Source organism: Suricata suricatta, chromosome 10, assembly GCF_006229205.1.
Source record: "Suricata suricatta isolate VVHF042 chromosome 10, meerkat_22Aug2017_6uvM2_HiC, whole genome shotgun sequence".
Lineage (NCBI taxonomy): Eukaryota > Metazoa > Chordata > Mammalia > Carnivora > Herpestidae > Suricata > Suricata suricatta.
The window spans coordinates 104,721,696-104,731,540 of record NC_043709.1 but is presented as its reverse complement, the minus strand read 5'-3'; the positions used below and the strand labels follow the sequence as shown (position 1 = coordinate 104,731,540).

The 9,845-nt window shown below is 44.1% G+C and overlaps 1 protein-coding gene across 3 annotated transcripts in view; it reads left to right on the top strand.

Moving 5' to 3' along the window:
• MICAL3 (microtubule associated monooxygenase, calponin and LIM domain containing 3) overlaps window positions 1-9,845 on the top strand; it is a 215,421-nt gene that overhangs the window by 138,888 nt on the left and 66,688 nt on the right. For all 3 annotated transcript variants that reach the window (XM_029953118.1, XM_029953117.1, XM_029953116.1), the window contains exons 23-24: window positions 3,574-3,662; window positions 4,415-4,502. In XM_029953118.1, the coding sequence (XP_029808978.1) occupies window positions 3,574-3,662; window positions 4,415-4,502 (177 nt within the window). The remainder of the gene's footprint in view (window positions 1-3,573; window positions 3,663-4,414; window positions 4,503-9,845) is intronic.

Sequence of the window (9,845 nt, the reverse complement as noted above, 5' to 3'; positions counted from 1 at the left end):
TCCCTTCTCAAATATTAGTTATCTGTATATGTGGGGCTTATTTCTGGGTTCTCGATTCTGTTCCATTGGTCTGTGTGTATTTTTATGCCAGTACCATATACCATGTTGATTACTATAGCTTTGTGATATAGTTTGAAATCAGGAAGTATGACCTCTGGCTTTGTTCTTCTTTTTCAGGATTGCTTTAGCAATTCCATGTCTCCTGTGACCCCATTCAAATATTAGGGTTGTTTTTTTCTATTTCTGTGGAAAATGCCATTGGAATTATGATAGAAATTGCATTGAATCTGTAGATGGCTTGGGGTAATACAGACATTTTAATAATATTAATTCATGGATATCTTTCCTTTTTGCCTTTTTTTATTGTCTTTTTAAAATTAATTTATTTTGCGAGAGAGCAAGACCAGGGGAAGGACAGAAAGAGAGGGGGAGAGAGAGGGAGAGAGAGAATGAATCTGAAGCAGGCTCTTTGCTGTCAGTGCGGAGCCTGATGCGACATTCAAACTCACGAACCATGAGATCATGACCTGAGCTGGAACCAAGAGTCAAGACACTTAACCGACTGAGCAACCCAGACACCCCTTGTTTGTGAAATCTTAAATTTATTTTATCAAAGTCTTGTAGTTTCCAGTGTGTTGGCCTTTCACTTCCTTGACTAGATTTATTCCTAGTATTTTGTTGTTTTTGATGCTAGTGTGAACAGAATTGTTTTCTTTACTTTTTGAGATGTTTTGTTGTTAACGTATAGAAACAATTGCTTTCCGGGCACCTTGGTGGCTCATTTGGTTAGGCATCTGACTCTTGATTCCAGCTCAGGTCATGATCTCACAGGTTGTGAGATTGAGCCCTGTGTCAGGCTGTGCTGACAGCATGGAGCCTGCTTAGGATTCTGCCTCTCCTTTCTGTCTTCCCCTCCCCCACTTCCTCTCTTACTCTCTCTCTCTCTCCCTCTCTCTCTGAAATAAGTAAATAAACTTAAAAAAGAAACAATTACTTTGTGTGTGTTGATTTTGTATTCTGCAATTTTGCTGAATTTGTTGATTAGCGTTGGCAGTATTTTGGTGGAGTCTAGTCTACGATTTTCTGTATGTAAGATCAGCATCTTCAAACAAAGACACATTTATTTCTTCCTTTCTTATTTAAATGCCTTTTATTTCTTTCTCTTAGCTGATACTCTGGCCAGGACTCCTAGTACTTTCTCGAATAGGAGTGGTGAGAGTGGGCATCCTTGTGTTCCTCATCTTAGAGAAAAAGTTTTCAACCTTTTTACCTTTGAGAATGATGGGGACTGGTTTTGTTGTATATGATCTTTCTTATATTGAGATAACGTTCTTTCTATACACAATTTGTTGAGTGTTTTTATCATGAAAGGGTGTTATACTTTGTCAAATGCTTTTTCTGCATCTATTGAGATAAAATTTTTATCTTTCACTCTGTTCATGTGTTTTATCACATTTATTGATTTGTGTATGTTGAGCCATCTTTACATCCTAGGGATAAATCCCACTTTGTTGTGGCAAATGATCCTTTTAGTGTGCCATTGAATTGGGTTTGCTAATATTTTGTTGAGAATTTTTCATTTGTATTCATCAGGGCTATTGGTCTGTAATTTTCTTTTTTTGTAATATACTTATCTGGCTTTGGTATCAGTATAATGCTGGCCTCATAAAATAAGTTGGGGGATATTCCCTCCTGTTTAGTTTTTTGGAAGAGTTTGAGAAGGATTGCTATTAATTCTTCTATAAATTTTTGGTGGAGGCTGCCTGGGTGGCTCAGTCAGTTGAGCATATGACTTTGGCTCAGGCCATGATCTCATGGTTCATGGGTTCGAGCTCCACAGCAGGCTTTGTGCTGACAGCTCAGAGCCTGGAGCCTGCTTGGGATTCTGTGTCTCCCTCTCTCTCTACCCCTCCCCAACTCAAGCGCAAGCACACGTGCGCTCTCTCGCTCTCTCGCTCTCTCTCTCAAAAATTAATAAACATTAAAACATTTTTTTAAATTTTTTTAATGTTCAATTATTTTTGAGAGAGAGAGACACACAGAGCGTGAGCTGGGGATGGTCAGAGAGAGAGGGAGATACAGAATCAGAAGCAGCTTCCAGGCTCTGAGCAAATGGTCAGTACAGAGCCTGACACGGGGCTCGAACCCATGAACTGTGAGATCGTGACCTGAGCTGAAGTCGGCCACTTAACCGACTGAGCCACCGAGGCACTCCTAAAAATTTTTTTGAATAAAAAAAAAAATAAGTGGTGGAATTCACCAGTGAAACCATCTGGTCCTGGACTTTTATGTTTGGGGAGGGTTTTGATCACTAATTCAGTCTCCTTACTCAGTATTGGTCTATTTAGATTTTCTCTTTCTTCCTGATTCAATCTTGGTATGACATGTACTTTTCAGACTTTGTTCATTTCTTCTAGGTTATCCAGCTGGTTGGTGTATAAGTATGCGTATTAGCTTCTCATGATCCTTTCTGTTTCTATGGTATCATTTGTAATGTCTCCTCTTTCATTTCTGATTTTAGTTTTCTGAGTCTTCTGTTTTTCTGAGTTAGTATAGTAAAGGTTTATCCCTTTTGTTTATCTTTTCAAAAGGCCGGCTTTTAGTTTTCATTGGTCTTTTTATTGTTTTTCTGGTTAGGTTCTCTTATTTTAACTTTGAGAGCAGAAAAATTCATTTGTCAGAGGGGTATCCTTTGCAAATGAAAAGGATAAATGGGATTACTCCTATTTCAATAGTTTCTATGATAGGGTCTGTCCTTTAATTTTCAAAAGCCTTGGCCCTTTTAAAGTGGGAGTAAGGAAAGATTAAAAAAAAAAAAAAGACCTTTTGTGACTGACTCCCACTACTGGTGTCATGGGAAAAGCCGAGATCAGTGTTTTTGAGATTTTAGAGCACACCTGCAAAAGAAAATACATGTTACATTAGGACCCATAAACACCTGTAAACACAACCGAAAGCTGTAAGGACTAATACTTAACTCTAATCATGCCATGGTGCACTTTAACTCATTCTGTTGTGCTTCATTCTATTCATAGTCCACTACAGAATTTTTTAGTTTTATTTTGTATTGGTTTTTAATGCTAATCCCACCCACTAAGGGGTCATATCCACGCTGGCTTGTGGATAGTTGTGGGAGAGGGGAGCAGCAGAGGGACTCAGTGCCGCCCCACCCCTGCAGCCTTCACGCCCCCACCCTGCGCTTATGTTCATTCTTGGTTTCCCCAGAAATGTTACTCCCAGCTTTCCATGTGACCACATCTTTGTTCTACACACACTGCCACTTTGTTTGCTGGCCCTGCCATGCAGGCTTCACGTCTTTGCTCTGGGCGCTGATTGGGTGATGGCTCAATGGCCTTCACATATCCAAAAGAAACCCCCTCCCCCTTTGGGCAAAAGGGGGAGGAGGGCTGAAATCAAAGTTTATAGGGAGGGCTTGGTCTCCTTGGACAAGAACCCTGGGCAGTGGTGACGGCACCCTGTGGCTAGAGGAGAGAGACAGGAGTGTGCTAAGACCAGGAAGTCAAGTTCAGAATTAAGAGTCTCACTCACTTTTTTCCTGCCTCTTCTGCACAGGTAAATTCTACTGCAAACCACACTACTGTTATCGGCTCTCCGGCTCCGCACAGAGGAAGAGACCGGCAGTGGCTCCTCTGTCTGGAAAGGTAATGGTAATCTATCTGTAAGTCAGGGAGAAGCAGCAGGCGCCTTTCTGTGCAGTGACAGGTGAAGGTGTGGCCAGCAGGGCCTGCTGAATGGCCACTGAATTGCCTTTCCTGTGGGTGGGATGGGCTGAGAGACGGTCACCATCCATTTGGGAAGGAAGCCAACTTTTCAAGTATAATCTGATGTTGCATTTCACTAAGGTAGTGCTCCATGCACCACCTGAGTTGGATTTGAGAGACTATATTAGACCTCCCTCCTGTTCACTCTATATAAAAGACTTTTGTCATCGTAAATAAGCATCTTTTTGAGAGAAGGACCCCCTGAAAAAGAACGTGGCTGTAAATAATCGGCTCTGCTTGTCAATTTCTTTCACTTCCTTTATTCTGTGAATTATTTACTGAAGTACCTTTTTTCCTTCTTTTTTTTTTTTTTAATAAGAGTAACTAGCTCCTCCACCTGTCTTTGTCAAGGTTAACCAGATATTCCCTTTGCTAGATGATGTTACTTTGTCAGCATGCAGGCTAATGCCTTCTTAAGAGGCTTTTGTTGACTGTAGAGGGACTTGTGGGGAAAGGAAGGTATCCAAGGTGGGCCTAGATTTTGACTCCTGGTGATAGCTACATGAAATATGTCCTGTGAGACAGCCTGAATTGACTGGTGGGAGCAGCACACCAGCCAGGCAGGTGCCACTGCCTCCTGAGATGTGAGTGCTTCAGTCAGTCACTCTTCTTTTTCTTGTGGACTCTCCTAGGAGGCCAGAGAACCCCTGCAGGATGGCCCCACTGTGGACACAAATGGACGGGCCAGCACCGTTGCCAGCCCTGCTGAGAGAACCCCAGGTAGCCTCACTTCCTTGTTTGGCTGGGTGGCGCGTCACTCTCTTGACCTCTGTGACAAGGCCAAGGGGATGAGCCAGCACCTCCAAAGCAACATTTCTTCGATTGGGCATCAAGTGGCCCAAAACCCTTTGGACTCCTTTTTCATGTGCCAGCTGCTTGCATTTGGAGTCCCCTTCCTCTATGGCCTGTCAGAGGTGCTGGTACAAATCAGAGGGGAGTTTCACTGGCAGACCGTGAGCCAGTAGGGGCACCGTCCAGTAAGTGGGATCAGCTGAGCCTCAGTAATGTCTATTCAGAACCTCAAAGTATTGTTGCTACAGCCCTGGGGCCTGTCCACACCCATCAGACACACTGTGGTGGTTGGTCTAAGCCCCATCCAGGTAAATAGGAATTCAGAATAGGCTGCTTTTATCCCTGACCTGAGTGAGAATGTAGAGTTGCAGAGCCTTCTTGTCTTGGACTCCTTTGACAGAGCATGGAATTGCAGGAAGGCCCCATGATCTGGATATATGTTCACCTAAACTTGAAATTCTTGCACCCCCCTCTCTGTTTAGGTATCTAGATAAGCTGACACTGCTTTTCTATTTGACCTGTCACACATTAAAGGACAGGCCCTGTCCTGATCACTTTGGGGCATTTGAACTTCTAATGAGGGCCAAACCCTAATTTGTTCTATTTCCACTAATAACTTCCTTGTGTCGGGAGGTGAATGACACTATCCCTACCTCTGAAAACACATTTATTCTGGTTTTAACTCATGGGCTCATGGACATTAGGTTTGTTGTGAAGAACCGTAGTTTTTTCCTTAAAATTGCCTCTCGCTGCTACAAGTCAAGCCAGCCTGTTAGATGTGTGCCACAAACTGTTGGGTGGTCCCAGTGTCCTCACTGCTGCCCCAGACTAGACATAGCCCAGGGTCATTGGGCAGGTGAGAGAGGAAGTCAGCAAAACCATGTTTCTAGATCTCAACACTTTTCCTGTCTTTCACAGCAGATACATCTCAAGTAGCCATTTACAAACTCATGAAAATTACCATATAAAAAGTAAAGATTATCAGCTAATGCTAGAAACTGTGGAGAAGGAGTTGGTAGTGAAATTTCCAAGTTGGAAAAGAGAAGAATTATCCACTCCACTGTCAAATGAGAAGTTTTCAGAGTTGCTTCTTTCCCTATGCTTAAGAACTAGAGAAAGGGAGAATGTGCCCAGAGAGGGCAGTGATTTGGAGACCGAGACCCAGCTGAGCTAGGGAAAATTTGGCTCTCCTCCGATGTGTGCCCTATTATAATCCAGGGAAACTTTTTAAGTGCCCTGCCAATTGGACCAACATCTTATAGGAATGTTTAATCCGCAAATCACTTTGAACCCTTTTGTAGCCTTGAAACCCGTTATAATCGGTCTTTCCTCTGAAAAGCTGGCAGCCTTTTACAGTTGACACTCTCAGAGCACCAAGGGGAAGTGCTGGCAGAGAACAGTTACCAAAGGGATCTAGACGGAGAGGTCACCTCTGGGCCCTAGCATGTGCATGTGACCAGGTGAAAGCGCAACCTCATCAGTTTGGGCCGCGTCCACCAGAGGTGGACTTTCCAAGGAACTTGGCTACCCAGTAAAACCATTCAAAGAAATGAACTTGGTTTTGGGGTGTCAAGTGCAGAACATTCTTTAAAAAGAAACCCAGCGGGGTTCAGGTCATTTCTGAATAAGCCAAATTTGTTCACTTTCCCATGTGGTTCACTTTCCCATTCTTACTGTCAAGTGTGAAAGCATAATGGATCTCAGGTTCTTAGCAGTTCTAATGAATTAAAAGGTTCCATATAGAAGGAGAATATTCTACAAAGCAAGATGAGAGTTGGCAATATGAAGAAAGAATCCAAGCCCTGAGGATGTCTCAGCCCCTATGGTTCTTGATTTTGAAGGTAACTTGCCTGTGCTAGCACAAGGGGTTCAAGATGTGGCATCCCAAAGGAATCGCCACTTGAGCTCCTAAAATGAAGAAGGCAGGCACTGTCCTCCTGCTTTAAGGTACCCTCTAGGACAGCAGGAAGACCAGAGTTTAGGGCTGATGGGATGCAGTTAGTATCTGCCCCTGGAGACTTGGGCTTTTGGAAGTTACAGCTCTGAGTCTGAACTTGCTCCGGAGCACCAGCACTTCCCCTGGGAGGTGTCTAATCTTTGCTAGCCTCTGTAGAAAAGGAACGGAATTATGGGTGGTATTTTATAGTTGGCATGCAGGAGATTTTTTTTTTTCCTTTGATAGGGATACCTTTCTTTAAATCTCAAATGAAAGCTTACCTAGAATTTCCTTTTGAAAAGCTTCATAAAAACTCAGGTATTTCAGGGTTCCAGAATATGTGTCATGGATAACGGTCATTAACCCAAACCCATGGTACGTCTCATTCTGGCACTCTAGACAAGAAGAGGCTATAAATGAATGAACTTGATTCCACTGTGTATAAATAAACCATCTCCCTAGATCCCCATCCCCCAGGAGGCAGAGCTGGAAAAGCTATGACTAGCACTTGACCAGCTGTGCGTTTTGCTCTGTGCCACCTCTGTATTTGTGGCATTACCCTCTTTTCCCTTATGTTCTTTTCCCGTTATGCCAAAATCACTGCTGTTGCCAAAACCCCAAACAACCTACAAGTTAAGAGAACCTGCTTTCAGCCTGCTTTGTGGTGTTGTCTTTCTCTGGTAACCTAACCTGTAACTGCTGCTCATTCAGTGTTTGGAGGAGGACATTGTTTACAGTGCTATTGTTTATGATGTGCTTTTAACATAGAAACCCTCTTTTCTGTTCCCAAAGTCTGTAAATGCTTTGTTTCCAAGCTTCTTATACCTAATAGATTAGTGGACCTGGCACAGATTTTCTTACCCTGGCCTCCTAGCACCTGCCCTGACTTTAAGAAAATAGGTAGAGAAAGAAAAACCCTAAATGAGTTATCCTGAATATAAGACCCTCAACTGCAGGTTTTTTGGATCCTTTCTTAGAGGGATTTACAGTTCGTATAGCATATAGAAGATAATAATAAATGGATCATAAAGGTTGTGGGAATCATAAGGGAAGAGAAGAGCTTTTCCTAGTGCAGCTCACAGAGCGGGGATCGAAAAGACAGTGTTAACTTTCAGAGCTGCCTCGCAGATTGCAAGTGGCGGGTGCCTGCTCCCTGTCCCTAGACAAACCCTTGCATGATCACCATTAGATCACATAGTTTGGATGCCACATGGCTCGTGAAATGTAGGCATTTCCCACACCAGCTAGAATAGCCATGCGGTACAAGGAATTCCATGCACTCCTGGGGTTCCTGACTGTCAGGACGAAGTTAGGAAATCTCACTGCTTCCCAAGCCCTGTTCCCTTATAGGCATTTCTGGGAAACCTCTAAGTAGAGCAGAGAGAATCTTAACAGTCCATCTGCACTCTCCAACCCTCCCTTAAGAGTCTTAGTCTGATGGTGATGTATTAATATTTATACACACAACACATGTATATTTATGTAGGTTTAATTTCATATATACAAGTAGATATTTATATATTGTATCCTAAATAATAATAACAATAATGAAGCTGTTTCTGAAGCTTCTTATTCCTTGGTTCTGGAAATCAAGGGAGCTTTCAGATTGGGGAGCCATGCCACTGACCTGCGTTACAGTTCTGGTCAGGATTTAGGGGGACGGAGCAGCCAGCACACCTATGGTGGTGGAGGCTTTGGGGCGGGGGGTGGGCATGGGTATCTCAGAAAATAAGCAGCACACACTCCCAACCTTGGAAAGTCAGTTTGGGAGCCGACTAGGAAAGCAGGACTTCTGTTGTTGAGAAAAACCACAGAGGCCCAGACCCCCCACCTTCCCTCTGTTTTGGTTCCAGGCTTGTGTAGCAGTTACACTGGGTTATTGTTTAGCCTCCTTGTTGTCTCTTGGTGTTTGGTGTGTCTCTTCTGGGCAGTAGACCGTTCAGTCCCTCCTAAAGGGCCCTGAGCACGGCCTTGAAGGCCTGACCAGTGAATTAAGGGGTTCCCTTTTTTCTGGGCCATTCAGCTTGGGGTGGAGGTGGGGGCATGGCAGCAAGCCAGGTTCCCACGGCAGTGGTACTGAGATGCCAGAGCAAGGGAGGACCAGCTGTGCCGAGGAACGTGTCACCTCTCCGCTTCTGGCCTTCCCGAAAGCCTTTATTTTTGCCCTTGTTTTTAATCTGTGATGTGAGTTTTTGGTTTGTTTCTTTGTGAGTTTTTTAATTTCATTGTGTAACTTTGTGTTTGCCGTTACTGTGAAACTAAGGTGTTGTGCTTTTAATTTTTTTTTTTTTAACAAATGTTACCATTCTTATTTAAGAGAATAAATTCCAAACAATCTTCAGGTTTCTGAGTTTTTCTTTTCCTTCCCTTTTTCCTGTTTGGAGGGTGGGAAAGGGGTTAGGTTTTCAGGTCTCAGGAGTGGGCCTGAAAGCCATTGTGCCTCAGGACTGTCACCTCGGGTGGGTCAGCAGAGAGCATAGATGTATCAAAATGGGCAAACGGGGTGTTTATACCTAAGATATAGATTGTCATTTACAGAAGGGCCTTTGTTCAAGGGGTTGGCATTGTGGAAGACATTTTGTTCTGTAGCAGCTACAGATAGAAAGGAGCAAAAAGATGTCACCTGTGCCCCACACCCAGTCAGCCAGCGTGAGGGACTTGAGGGCTAGAGCAGATGGAGGGATAGAAATGCACGCTGAGCCCATGTCTGCCATGGGGACACAGAGCCAGGTGCCTGCCTTTTCTGTTCCTGACTCTGTGGGGAATTGGAGACAGTTGTTTCTCTCCTTGGCTTTAAGGCTTTTGCCTAAGGCACAGTGACCTCACTCCTGGTGACATTGAAGGTTCTTGTTCTGTTCTCCCCAGCTGATGTCTCTCTCATTTTGTCTTTGCTGTGACCTGGACACTGCGCTAGGATATCTAGTTCTGCTCGGCCACTCACTCTCAAGCCTGGAGAGATGACCTGTCCCCTTCTCGCACATGCTGCTGTGACCATAGATAGCAGTGGTGGCCTCTTACGCTGTGTTGGCATATTGACCACAGTGGCACAATGAGCTTTGGTGATGATAAATAAATTAGGCCCAAAGAGGGCAGCTGGTGGGGTAGCACTCAGAACCAAGTCTGCTCCCACTGGGCTCTAGGAAATAGGGTGTCTGTTGTTTAAAAGGCCTTCCTGGCCTCTTGTACTGTGAAGCAGTCTGCTTAGGACCTGGGGTTCTCGGGCTCACCCACAGAATAGAGAAGCAGAGTGCTGGGTTCTCTTGGCATTCTAGATTACCAGACTGCCCTGCCAGGGAGCCTACAGCTCTGTCAGAACACTGCTGTTTGTACCATTT